General features: G+C 38.7%; 1 protein-coding gene across 1 annotated transcript in view; it reads left to right on the top strand.

Annotated features, from left to right (window-relative positions):
- Antxr2 (ANTXR cell adhesion molecule 2) overlaps positions 1 to 14,425 on the top strand; it is a 150,913-nt gene that overhangs the window by 61,771 nt on the left and 74,717 nt on the right. Inside the window, exon 12 of the mRNA XM_004848004.4 lies at positions 4,071 to 4,166. Within this exon, the coding sequence (XP_004848061.1) occupies positions 4,071 to 4,166 (96 nt within the window). The remainder of the gene's footprint in view (positions 1 to 4,070; positions 4,167 to 14,425) is intronic.

Here is a 14,425-nt window from a genome sequence, read left to right as displayed (position 1 = left end):
AAAATCTGGATTTCAGCTCCTACTGTCCCTGAAAGAGGGGTTACTTGAAGCCTGGAGGCTCTGTAAGCCTCAGTTGCTTGCCCAGCTTCACAGTATTAAATGCTGGAACTGGGAATGAGTTCTCTTTCTGTTTCTGTCCTAGCACGAACACTTGCACAATCTGCCATTTTCAACCAGATCCTAAACTGATTTATCTAAGACAGAGGTCAGCAAACTTTTCTTTTAAAGGCCAGGTAGTAAATACTTCAGACCTTAGGGCTATGTGTTCTTTACCACTGTTACTCAAACCTGCCCTTCTAGGGCAAAAGCAGCCACAGATATTATGTAAACAAAGTGCTGAGGCTGTATACAATGAAGCCATGTATACTACAATGTGAATTTCATGGAATGGATTCTTCTTTTGAAGGGTTTCAGCTTTGTAATAAATTAAGAAATAATTGTTAGCTTGTGGGGAAATCTTAAAAATAGCCAAGCTTGGTTTAGCCCTTGGACCATAGTTTACTAACTCCTGACATAAAATAATTTTTAAAATTCCAGCAGATCAAATCATGAGTTATTTCATGACTTTTTCTTTCCCTAACTCAAAGTTCTTAGTAACAAACTTGTAGAGATGAATTTCCTCCCTTTTGTGTCTTTTATTCTGACGTGGTTACTGTGATTTTTCCTAGTTGGATTACAACATGTTATTCATGTATTGTGAAACTTTTGAGTGATTCTTCTTTTCTTGTGGTTATTTTGCAAAATATAGTAGTGACCCTGACTTGTTTTTATATTTCCATGATTCTCTTAGGTAGAATTTCAGTTATATTTGGCAGATTAAAATTTCTGATTATTTATCATATTTTATTTTTAATGAAGAAAATGAAATTAGATGCAGATGAAGTTCAACAACTTTATATGTTTGGAATGACTAGAAAATTCTTTCTACCATACCGTCAAGTTTGAAGTTCTGCTGTATCTCCAGTAATCCTTAGAAGAGATTTTTCTTCTTGGCTTCACTAAAATCTGGTTTCTGAGTTTCAGATTAGAGTCTTCATTTAACTTTCATACCCAAGTCTTTGTAGACATCTGAAAATGCTTCTTGTTCAAAACCATTTTTGGGAAGAACTGATGTAACAAATGATCACCTGGAAGGTCATCTAACAAATGGCCATTAATGTAACAAATGGCCATTTCTCTATAGTGAACTACAGTTTTTCAGAGATCTGTCCCTCCCTTCTTTTCTGCAGCCTCTTCAGAAGACCGTCAGATTCCTCCAGCTCTGTGCCCCAGCCACACTGGCCTTTGTGTTCCTCTTACCAGAGCTACACATTCTGATTATACTCTTTCTCAGCTCTTTTATACTCCTTCAAGGAGTTCCTCTCAGAACCCTACACTAGATTAATTCCCACTTTTACATGTTTCTCGTGGATACTCCTTCCACACACCTCACGCTTGTAATTATTTGCTGAACATTTATCTCTCTGACCAGTGGGGTTGGGGAAGACTTGTCCAACATTGCAACCCTGGCACCTATTTAATGGCCAAGTATATAGTGGAGGATCATTGAATATTTCTTGGATGAATGAAAAAATATGTATTTTAGCTTCTAGTCATATATATTTGTTTCACTTAGTTCAAGAAAAATGACATTCATAGGTTGAATATTTATTAGGATTATTTTTGACTTGAGTTCTCTTTAAAGAGAGATGCACTTCAATAAAATAAGCTTCTAGTTTCTGCCCATGACACAGATGTAGGTGTAGTTTTATCCAATTTCATACTTTTGTTCATCTTACTGTTGAGTTTGGGTTTGCACCATGCAAGCCTGCTGAAGTCTATGTGTTTGACCTTTCTTTAATTTTTTTATGAAGTTACATGAACAATGAAATTATTTCCTTTTCATGATTGATATGCTCTATGCTCTGATATCAGGCTCTGGAAATCAAAACAGAGGAAATGGGAAAGGCTGAATCTGCATGCAATTAACTGAGCTAATGTCTGGGGTGGGTGCAGACAGGGACTCAGAATAGATGGCAAGGTCAGATACTGATAAATTATGTTCTTCCTCTTATCTTATTTTCCATCATCTTAGTTTAAATACATTAAGGTTAGGTATGTTGATTTTCAAAATTGTGGCTAGTTTAGTTTTAATCTTTTAGACAAGTCGTTAGAAAGAGTAGAGCTGATAATACTGTCATAGTAAGTGTATGTTTGCATCTGGAAGAGCAGTGTTTTGTCAGTCTTACTGATGGAGGCATTTTATTTCGAGGGAAGATCAAGAATTTTCAGTACCCATCAGAGTCGACTAATCTACCTTATATTCTAACTGTTGGCATATTTTCTGAATTTCCTGTTCTTGGCACATGCTTTTGCAAACCAATCACTAACTTTTAACAGATTTGTGGCTTTTAGTTGTGCATTCTTATTTCTGAACATAGGGTGTGAATTCTAAGAAAAGGGGGAGCCAGGTGTTCATAGAACTCTTAGAGTTGAATAACACAGCCACATAGTGAGTTCTGGGATTAGATCTTCAGGTGCAGGGGTCTGGTGGGAGTGTCTCATTTGCTCTGTTCATAGACACTTATAGATAAAAGGAGTAAGATCACTGTAAGATCTTGTATTTGAAGATGAGATTAAGGATTTATACATTTGATAATATTTCTCCTGTAGCATAGTTTTTCATGTATTTCTATTACATTCTTCTCCTGTTATGTTTGTTTGCCTAGATTTTATACCTTAATGTAAGTGAAGATGTTGAAAGTAACTTGATTTATTCATGAATATTTAGAATTCTGTGCAAAAGAATGTACTTTGGGTATTTTCCTAAATTGTCTGATATATGCTCTGAATTGTTTTCTTTGACTTCAAAAACAAAACACTTACTGTAGATATTTGCCTGAAATTTTCTATAAAGTATTTGTCCTTTTCTTGATTTCTTTTTCTTTCATGAATTCTTTCCCTTAAACAAATGAACAAACAAACAAACCAACCAAAAAACCCGGAGTCAAACAAAGGCACACAGTATATTCATGGGAATCCCAGAGAGTAGAGGTTTAGGAGACACCGTTCCATGGAAACACTAAAGGCCCTACTCATAAAGTAAAAATATTTACAGTCTTTTTGGTGTCTGTGTAATTTGGATTCTTACTTCTTTGGAGTTCATTCAGTAAATGGTATTAAGTGCTAGACATTGATATACAATAGTAAACTAATTGGTCTTAGCCTCTGATTTCCTAGTATTCACAATGAATCATGACAGAAAGAAATGAAACAAATAGTCACAGAGCTCATAATCAGTGTCATTGCATTGTGAAAAGCGCTGAAGATTAAAATATAGAGAAATATGAGTTGTACAATCAGGAGGGACAGTTTTAGCCAAAGGGTCCAAAGCGGGCTTCCGTGAGGAGGTGGCATAACCTCAGTCTGGTAGGCTAGTAGGGGTTGTTGAGATGAAAGGGGTCAGAGACCAGGGTCCAAAGCAAGTGCCTTCTGGCTAGATGGGCTGGGCAGTCAGGAAGTGAAGGATACCTGTGTAATTTTCCTGTGGGTAGTACCTGGTCTGCAGTCAGAGATTCTCTGTTACATGAATTTATGAGACTGCATATTTTACTGACATATATGTACTGTTGTCAGCAAGAGCCCGTGCAGATGATTTGTCATCTGAGTGGTGTTTTTTAAAAATATTCATCTTGTCTGATTATTTAAGAATAAAAGGTAAATCGTGTTCCACCATCAAAGTCTGGGAAAATTCTATGCAGTGGTAATAATGCTTGAGCCCAAGTGATTCCTGCCTATATCCAAAAGATGGGGAGCATTTGTCTAACCCTAAATAGTGATTTTTTTCTATATTCCTTTAAGATGTATTTAAAATAGTACGCACCACTCTCAAAGATTTTATGTGTCTATCTCAGCATAACCTAACATTATTTTTAAAAAGCTAAGGGAATTTATAGAATTTTAAAGAATATAGCTGAAATGGTGTCACCCTTATACTGTCAATGTTATTTTCTAATGGTTCCTTAAAAATGTGCATGTGGAATTTGACCTAAGATTGCTGATTGCTTTGTTTTTGTCTTTGCCTCCTGTAGTCCAATGGAATTGCAGCCCTCATCGCTATTTTGGTCTTATTGCTACTTGTGGGCATTGGTTTGATGTGGTGGTTTTGGCCCCTTTGCTGCAAAGTGGTGAGTAAGAAGGATTTGCAACTCTACTCTGATTTATTTGCTTTTTAATCAGTATGATGTAAAGTAAAGCCTGACATATAGTGCCACGTTATTCAACTCCTGCAAAGTTCCAATTAGCAAACTGAGTTTTACTCATTTCACTATTCTAATAAATTCTAGGAAACAAGCATGTCAATGCCTATTAGGAAATTTCACCTCAAAGCTCTTCGAAGTCAGGTTCATGGGATGAAGTGTTGAGAAATGAAAGGGAAAGAGTTAAGACAAATGGTGTTCCACTCAAGCACAAGAAAAATTTAAGTAAATTAATATCATTTTTTCGGTTGGATTCACTGAGAGCAGTTGGTAATCTCTCAATTTAAAAAAAGTACTTATTGAGTCATTTCTTTTTTGAAGGATTTACTATTTCAGGATCTTCACTGTTTGCCTTTGAAAAACATTTTAGAAATAAGTCAAGGGCAGATGTTAGGGTTTCTGTTAAGTAGTCACTTTTGGAGTAAGGACAGATGATTTCAATTTTGGTTTTCATGTGTGAAGGCTATGAAAGGTGGTGGGCTTGTATTACCTCTCTACTGCTGTGGTAGTAAATTGCCACATGCATGGTGACTTAAGCAACACCAATTTATTATCTAACAGATGTGTAATATCAGCTCTGATGTGAGTCTCTCCGGACTTAACTGGGTTTAAAAGGTGTCGGCAAGGGTGCGTTCCTTTCTGAAGCTCCAGGGGAGAGTCTGTTCCCTTATCTTTTCCAATTTCAAGAGGCCATGAACATCCCTTGCCGCATGGCTTTTATATCCATTTTGGAAGCCTCCAACATTGTATCTTCTTGATCCTTCTCCTGTAGTTACACCTCTGAGTCTGAATGCAGGTGGGAAAGGTCTTCCAATTGTAAGAAACCACTGCATTGAGATTGGGTCCACTTGTATAATCCAGGATTATCTGCCATCTTGAGGTCCTTAATCTTAATGACATCTGCAGAATCCCTTTTGCCATATAAGGTAATTTATTCACAGGAGCAGGGAATGAGGAGGCACTGTTCTTCCCAACACAGAGAGTTTGTTAAGTAATATATTTCAGTACATTTCAAGAAATTCAATGTGGTTTGTTCAGATTTCATGGAAAAGATTACTCCAAGGTAGTCTTCTTTGCAAGCATGCCTACTCTACTTATTTTGAGAGTTCCTTTTATTCTAGGCACACTTTATAAAACTTTATATTCTGTAGATCATGGTATTATTTTACATTTTACTAGTCTGCTTCTTTCCCTTCACCTTTGCCTACTGACTTCAGCTTTCTAGCTGTTTCAGGCTGTGCTTTATTTTACTCCTGCATTCATTATTAATTGTCCTTCAGTCTGTTTTCATGAGGCAACTTTATAATCTTTTATCTCAGAGCAGTTGGCCCATGGAGGAGGCATTGAATTAACTCAGACAACAGTAGAGACAAGAAGCATCCTGTCTCTTTGCTGAACTAATCAGTTTCCTGCCATAGCAATTTATGCTCAAACAGTTTCCTGTTGTAATTTTGATTATCCTAGATATGGCTATTTTAGGGTGCTTAGCATTCTTGAATCTCAAATTAAAAAGCAAAAAGGTGGCCTAATGTGATTTGTGCTCCTTGGTTTTTTAATTTAAACTTCACGGTGTTGGATTCCCTCCTTCACTACTTTCCAGTTTCATTTACTATTGACTTGAGGAGTCAAAAATGTCTAAGTGTATAGTTTTTTTTCAAGACACATGTAAAAGCTGAAATGGGCTTCTTTGTGAAGTTTTCGATGTGCTTAAATATAGATTTTTGACTATCATTTTGGATAGTATAGAGAGAATGCAATCATTAGGTGGTAAGACATGATTCATTCCAACTCTGAGGCTTTGTAGATTATAAATCATGGTGTTGTCTTTGTGCAAGGCAAAGAGAAGTCCCTTTAATTGTGTGATAGGATGTTAAAAGACTTCTTATCCTCAGAAACATGAATGCTTGTTAATTATGGAGCTTTATTTAATAGAGAGAACCACCTTCATTTCATTCTTAGAAATGGAGATTAAAAAGCAGCTAGTCCCAAGTTTGTATTCATACCAAATACAAATGAATCCTAGAAAATGTTTCCTAAAGTTAGTTAAAAGGAAGGAGAAGAACTGGGTGTGATGATGCACACTGTGATCTCAGCACTCTGGGAGGCTGAGGCAGGAGGATTGCAAATTGGAGTTCAGCCCAAACAATTTAGCATCTTAGCAATATCCTGCCTCAAAATAAAAAACAATTAGTGGAGATGTAGCCACTGTGAAGGCCCTCAGTGCAATCCCCAGTACAAAAAAAGGCAGAGGCAAAATTCTGCATGATCATCCAGTAGGTTTCAGTTACTGTTCTAGGAATTTGGGATGCAAATAGAATTCACTCTTTAATGTGGAAGCACAAAAGTGTGAGAAGTAAGTGTAAACACAGGGTCATGAGTGTGCAAAAGCATCTTGTTTGAAGAATGGGAAGAACATAAAGGACATGTTTCATGGAAGCCTGAGTCTGTGGGCTCCAACAGGGTATGAATGGTGACAGATGTGGGCAGTTGAGAAAGGATATTCCATAAGGAGTATGTGTAAAACTGAGTTCTTCTGATGTGCTTTGGGCAATGCTAGGATGAAAGTGGAAGAGAGTTTGGGTTTTCACAAGAACTCTGTGTGAGAGGGCCTCCTACATCCTGTAGGAAGTCTCACTGTGTCCAGGGATGATGAGGAGCCACTCGGTCAATATAACCACCTGAAAGGACCTTTGCTTCTGGTACAGTACTGCTGAAGCTTCTTTCGTTGGAGTTCAAGTAAGACTGTGTCCAACTGAGCCCTATCCATGATTTTAGCAGAAAATTAGTGACAGCTGTCACACCTTAGATACAACCAGAATGAAGTATCTCTAACAAAATGTAGCTAGCTGAAATCTTAAGCCAGAAGGGAAGTGGGCTAGAGAAAAATGAAGTGGGAATGTGAAAAGAAAGAGGAAGTGAGATCATAATCTCGTAAAAAAGGATCTTGAGTATTTCAAAGGATGTTGTAGTACAGTTGCAGGGTGTTTATTTTATTCTGTTCCTTGCAGAAAATATATTTGTGCAGTGCTGAGATGAGAATGCAGTCAGTTAAAGAATTTTTAGCTGTACTAAATTATTAGGAATCTATTTGATTTTGGTTGTCTATCATTACCAGTAATATAACTTTTGAATGGAAAATGAAACATATTTATTTCAGCTTGGTGGTGTTTAAGTGTTTTTTTTTTTCTTTTTGAGACAGGGACTTGCTATGTAGTTCAGGCTGGTCTTGAATTTACTATGAAGTCCTGGCTGGCCTTGAACTCACAACTGCCTCAACCTCCCAATAGCTGGGATTACAGGTGTGTGCCACTATGCCTGATTACAAATTTGTTATTTATTTAAATATATTTTAGGAACCAACAGCAAATATTTAAATCTAATCTTTGAAACATGACTAAATATCTGAAAGTTTTCTTGGGCCCATTTGGACTGGGTCAGTGCTCCCATCTTTCCGGGCATCCAAAGCCTAGGAGCTCTGATCAGGAGCTCGAGGCTGGGAAAGCATCTGGACAGGGGCTTCCCTCTCTGCCACATCCTCTTCATTCAGTCACTTCCTGTTTTGTGAAATATGAAATACTGAATCATATTTATGAAACAGTGAAATCATTTATTGTGAAGAGATGGATGCTTCCAGGCATCTAATCCATCCACTCAAAGATGATCCTCTTACATAGCAATACTCAGGTTTGCAGATTTGGTTTTGTTTGTTTGTTGGTTTGTTTTCTGCCTTAGTAATGGGAAGGTTGTCAAGGGGTGGCTGTTGGGTTTCCCATAGTAATGTTTCTCCTTGAGAAGAAGGCGGGCAGAATGAGGCATCTCCAGGGTGTTTGGAAAAGTCCCCTGTGGTGAGATGACTAAGATCCCTAAAGATGTCCACGTCTTAACCCCTGGAACCCAAGAATGGTATCAGGTGTGGTGACAGGGGCTTTGCATTGTGATTTTTTTTTTATTAAATTCTTTTATTGGTACATTGTAGGTATACAACACAATTACATTTCTCATTGGGAATTGTACATTTACATAATGCATCTTGGTTCTTATTTTTTCCCCATTCCTAGCCCTCCCTTCACCCCCTCCACCCTTCCCTATTTACAAAGACTTTATTTCCATTTTTTCCATTTCTCATCAGTTTTCCTTTCCCTTCTTTCCTTTCCCCTGCCCCTTCCACTACCCCTACCACTTTGGACCTTTTCTTCCTATTTTACATTATCGATTATTCATTGTAATCATTGGTACATTTTAGGTATACAATATAATGACATTCATCATTGGAAATTTGCACCTTTACATAGTCTCTCTTGGTTCTTATTTTTCACCCTTGCCCAGCCCTCCCTTCAACCCCTCCATTCCTCCCTATTTACAAAGATTTTGTTCCTATTTTTCCATTTTCTCATATTAACCCCATTCCCTTCTATCCTTTCCCCTAGCCCTCCCACTTCCTTCCCCTTTGCCCCTTTTCTTCCTATTTCACATTACCTATTATACATTTAGTCCTTATTTACACTTTCAGTTTCTCACACCAGAGAAACTATTCAGTATTTATACATGTGTGTCTTATTTATTTCACTTAAGAGTATCGCCTCAGTGTGCATTCATTTAGCTATAAATGTCTCTAATTTCTCATTTTTTATGGCTGAGTAGTACTTCATTATAGAAAAAAACCACATTTTCTTTATCCAGTCTCCAGTTGATGGGCATTTGGGCTGTTTCCAAGTTTTAGCTATCACAAACTGTGCTGCTATGAACTTGGGCACACATATATCACTGTGGTTTGATTCTTTTAATTCTTTGGGGAAGATCCCCAGCAGTGGAATAGCGGGGTCAAATGGGACTTCCAGTCCTAGTTCTTTGAGGTATCTCCATAATGATTTCCAATTTCCACAGTGGTTGCACCAGTCTACATTCCCACCAGCAGTGGAGCAGGGTTCCTCTTTCGCCACAGCCCTGCCAGCATTTGTTATTGGTTGATTTCATGATAGCAGCCATTCTTTCTGGAGTGAAGTGGAATCTCAGCGTTGTTTTCATTTGCATCTCTCAAATGACCAGTGATGTTGAACATTTTTTCATGTGTTTATTTGCTATTTCTACTTATTTTTCTGAGAAATGTCTGTTGATTTCAGATGCCCATTTTTGGATTGGGTCTTTAAATTTTGGAGGTCTGATCTTTTAAAGTTCTTTATAGATTCGAGATAGTAGACCTTTGTCTGAGGAAGAGCAGGTGAAGATTTTTTCCCACATTGTGGGTTGTCTCTTCACACTGCTACTGGTTTCTCTTGCTGTGCAGAAGCCTTTTAATAAGAAGAGATCCCACTTGTTGATTATTTGTGCTAGTTCACGGGCAACTGAGGTTTTGTTCCTAAAATCTTTTCCTACACTGATGTCTTCAAGGGTTCTACCTAACCTCTGTTCCAACTGGTTCAGAGTTTCTATTTGAATATTTAGATCTTCAATCCATTTTGATTTTAGTTTAGTGCATGGTGAGAGATACAGGTCTAGTTTTAATCTTTGGCAAGTTGAAGCCCAATTTTTCCAGCACCATTTATTAAAGAGGCTATCTTTCCTCCAGTGAGGGTGTTTGGCTCCTTTATTGAAGATGAGATGGCTGAGTGTGTCTGGCATTGTTTCTGCATCTTCTAATCTGTTCCACTGGTCCTCAGGTCTGTTTCTTTGCCAGTACCATGCTGTTTTTATCACAGTAGCTTTGTAGTATAGTTGCAGGTTGGGGATTGTGATACTCCCTGCCATGTCTCTGTTACCTAGAATTGCTTTTGCTATTCTGGGTCTCTTCTTGTTCCAAATGAATTTTTGAATTGTTTTCTCAAGGTCCATGAAGTATGCTGCTGGGATCTCAATTGGAATTGCATTAAATCTATATAACAGTTTTGGAAGTATGGCCATTTTCACTATATTAATCCTTCCTACCCAGGAGCAGGGGATGTCTGTCCATTTTCTGATATCATCTTGAATCTCTCTTTTCAGAGTGCTATAGTTTTCAGAGAAGAGGTCTTTGATTTCTTTTGTTAGGTTGATTCCTAGGTATTTCAGTATTTTGGATGCTATTGTGAAAGGAGTTATTTGCCCTATTTCTCTCTCAGTGAGTCTGTCATTTGTGTAGGGGAAAGCTATTGATTTCTGTGTGTTGACCTTGTAACCAGCTACTTGACTGAATTTGGTTATTAAGTCTAGAAGACTTTTGGTGGAGTTCTTGGGGTCTTCTATATAGAGTATCATGTCATCTGCAAATAATGACAATTTGACTTCTTCATTTCCTGTCTTTATTCCTTTTATTTCTTTCTCTTGTCTAATTGATGTGGCTAATGTTTCCAGAAGTATATTGAACAAGAGGATTGATAGTGGACATCGTTGTCTTGTTCCTGATTTTCGTGTGAAGGATTTCAGTTTTTGACCATTTAGTATGATATTGGCTGTCGGTTTTTCATAAATGGCTTCTATCAGTTTGAGGTAGAGACCATCTATTCCAATTTTTTGTAGGGTTTTTATCATAAATGAATGTTGGATTTTGTCAAATGCTTTTTCTGCGTCTATGGAGATAATCATATTGGTTTTGTCCTTGGTTCTATTGATATAGTGTATTACATTGATTGATTTGTGTATTTTGAACCATCCCTGCATCCCTGGGATGAATCCCACTTGATCAGGATGTATGATCTTCTTGACAATCTTCTGCATTCTGTTTGCCTTTATCTTATTAAGGATTTTTGCATCTATGTTCATTAGTGAGATTGGCCTCTAGTTTGCCTTTTCAGTTGGGTCTTTCTCTGCTTTGGGGATCAAGGTGATGCTTGCTTCCAGGAATGAATTTGGGAGTATTGCTTCCCTTTCAATTTCATTGAAGAGTTTCAACAGTAGTGGCAGCAGTTCCTCTCTAAATGTCTTGTAGAATTCAGCAGTGAAGCCATCAGGGACCAGGCTTTTCTTAGTTGATAAGTTTTAATTACATTTTCAATTTCATTGGTTGATATTGGGTTGTTCAGAATTTTTAGGTCTTCTTCGTTCAACTTTGGTAATTCCTGTGTATCTAGGAATCTGTCCATTTCTTCTGTGTTGTCCCAATTATTGGTGTATAGGTTCTGGAAGTAGATATTGATGATCCTTGGATTTCTGCTGGGTCTGTTATAATTTCACCCTTTTCATTCCTAATTGCATGGATTTGGGCCTTTTCTTTCCTTTTTCTGACAAGGTTGGCTAAGGGTGTATCACTTTTGTTGATTCTTTCAAAGAACCAACTCTTGGCTTCATTGATTTTTTTTGTACCATTCTCTTAGTCTCCATTGCATTGATTTCTCCTCTGATCTTTATAATTTCCTCCCTTGTATGAGCTTTGGAGTTGTCCTGCTCTTCTTTTTCTAGAAGCTTGAGGTTCAACATCAGGTTGTTTAATTGGGCTTGTTCTGTTTTCCTAATATGCATATTCACTGCTATGAATTTCCCTCGTATGACTGCTTTCATTGTGTCCCATAGATTCTGATAAGTTGTACTGTCATTGTCATTTAATTGAAGGAACTGTCTGATTTCTTCTTTAATTTCTTCTGTGACCCATTGGTTATTCAGAAGTGTGTTGTTCAAATTCCACATGTTTATGAAATTTTTTGAGTTTCTTTTGCTATGGATCTCCAATTTCATCGCACTATTATCTGATAATATACAGGGGATACCTTCACTTCCTTTGCACTTACTTAAACATGTTCTGTGTGTGAGTATGTGGTCTGTTTTGGAGAATGACCCATGTGCAGCTGAGAAGAATGTGTATTCTGTTTTTGCCTAGTGGAAAACTGTAAACATCTATTAAGTTCATTTGTTCAAGAGTTCGATTGAGTTCTAGTATTTCATTACTTATTTTTTGTCTAGTTGATCTATCTATTTGTGACAGTGGGGTGTTGAGGTCCCCCACTACAATTGTATTAGTGCATATATGACTTTTCATGTCCATTAATATTTGTTTTATATAGTTGGGCTCATTAGTGTTTGGTGCATAGATATTTATGATTGTCATCTCTTCCTCTTGGATTCTTCCCTTTACAAGGATGTAGTGTCCTTCTTCATCTCTCTTAATCAGTGTTGGTTTGAAATCTACTTGATCTGCCAAGAGGATTGCTACTCCTGCTTTTTTTCGGGTTCCTGTCGCCTGAAGTATTGTTTTCCACCCTTTAACTTTCAGTCTATGGGTTTCCTTTTGAATTAAGTGTGTTTCTTGTATGCAGCGTATTGTTGGATTTTGCTTCTTGACCCATTCTGCCAGTCTATTTCTTTTGATTGGTGAATTGAGACCAATAATATTGATGGTTATAACTGAAACGTATTGACTTGTCATTGCCATGACTTTTTCTTTTTGTTGGGTTCTCTCCCTTTACATTTAATTTCTTGTCATGCCAGATGGGTTCAATCTGCTTTGTTTCCTGGGGTTGTGATCCTCAATATCTGTTCCTAGGCTATTGTGTCAAATTCTTTGGAGTGCTGGTTTGGTATTCACGAAGTTCCTAAGGTGCTCTTTGTCATGAAAGTATCTTATTTCTCCATCCATTTTGAAATATAGTTTTACAGGATACATCAATCTGGGTTGGAGGCTGTTTTCTTTTAGGGCTTTTAATATGTCCCTCCACGCTCTTCTTGCCTTGATGGTTTGTGTTGAGAAGTCTGCTGTGATTCTGATGGGCTTTCCTTTGTATGCGATTTGTTTCTTTTCTCTAACTGCTTGTAGAACTTTGTTCTTCTGTTGAGTTTCTGGAATCTTAATAATTATATGCCTATGTGTAGATTTTTTTTTTGATCAAGGCTATTTGGAGTCCTATATGCCTCACTTACCTGTATGTCAAGCTCTTTTCCCCTGCTTGGGAAGTTTTCTGCCATTATTTCTGTGAAGAGTTTTTTTTATGTCATCTGCACTCTCTCCTGTTTATTCATTGAGTCCAGTCAGTCTTATGTTATTCTTCTTTGCATCATCTAGCAGCTGCTGGATTGATTTCTCATGTTCCCTTATAATTTTGAAGCAATTTTTCTTTTCCTGGTCATTAATTACAATCTTATCTTCTATATCTGAAATTCTGTCCTCACATTGACTCATTCTGCTGTGTAGACTTTCAATGGAGTTTTTCATGCCCTGGAAATCTATTTGCATCTGTTTTATGGATTCCATTTGTTTCCTATGTTGGGATTCCATCATGTTCCTGAGCTCCTCTCTAGATTTATTAATCATGTCTTGCACTAGGGACACAATTTCTCTTGTTATCTGAGAAATTATTTCTGATTTCATTTTTTCCAGATCCCCTTTTGTTGCCAGTTCAGTGGGTCCAGGTGGTTGAGTATCAGAGTGTTCCATTTCCCTTTGGGGTTGCTGTAGGTGATCTAGAAGGCTGGTTTTGAGACTTATTTATGTGTTTTCTCATTTCAACTTGGGTGGGGGCTGTTGGCGCCTGCATGGATTACCTCTTCTGAGCTGGGAGAGGTGGGACAGGGGCCAGGAGCAGAGGTAGGGATGGTGGCCCAAAAGCCCTTTCCTGTGGGCTGGGAGCAGCAGGACGGATGGTTGCCGGGAAGCCCCTTCCTCTGTACCAGGAGCAGTGGGATGGCAGCTCAGCAGCCCCTACCTCTGGGCTGGGAACAGTGGGAGGGATGGTGGCCTGGAAGCCCCTTCCTCTGGGCCAGGAGTGGCGGGACAGAAGGTGGCCCAAAAACCCTATCCTCTGGGCTGGGTGCAGCGGGAGGGATGGTGGCTGGGAAGCCCCTTCCTCTGGACCAGGAGCAGTGGGACGGTGGCTCAGAAGCCCCTGCTCTGGGCCGGGAGCAGCGGGACTCAGTACCGTGGTCTGGTGGTCTGGTGTCCTCTGCGTCTTTGTGGTGTGGAACTAGGTGGCTGTCCTGAGGAGCGGGGGTGGGGGTCCAGTGGATTGTCGCCAGGGGGCACGGGTTGATTCTGCATGTTCGTGTGACTCGGGACCTCAGTAGGGTGTGCGCAGACCTGCCTGTCTGCAGTGGCCTGATTGGAGTTTTTCTGTGGGACTTGGGACCTCCGTAGGGCGTGCACAGACCTGCCTGTCTGCAGCGGGCTGATTCGGAGTCTTCCGCATGACTCGGGACCCTGCACTGTGATTAAATGGAGGATTTTGAGATGGGAAGATTTGCAGGATGATCTAGGCAGTTCCTACATGCAAGGAGAGGTCTTGTAAGAG

This window comes from Heterocephalus glaber, unplaced genomic scaffold (assembly GCF_053883595.1).
Source record: "Heterocephalus glaber isolate CG9 unplaced genomic scaffold, H.glaber_assembly_v1.0 deba00001454, whole genome shotgun sequence".
In the NCBI taxonomy this organism is placed as follows: domain Eukaryota; kingdom Metazoa; phylum Chordata; class Mammalia; order Rodentia; family Bathyergidae; genus Heterocephalus; species Heterocephalus glaber.
Note: the sequence above shows the minus strand (reverse complement) of the source record. Positions and strands in the feature narration are given on the sequence as shown.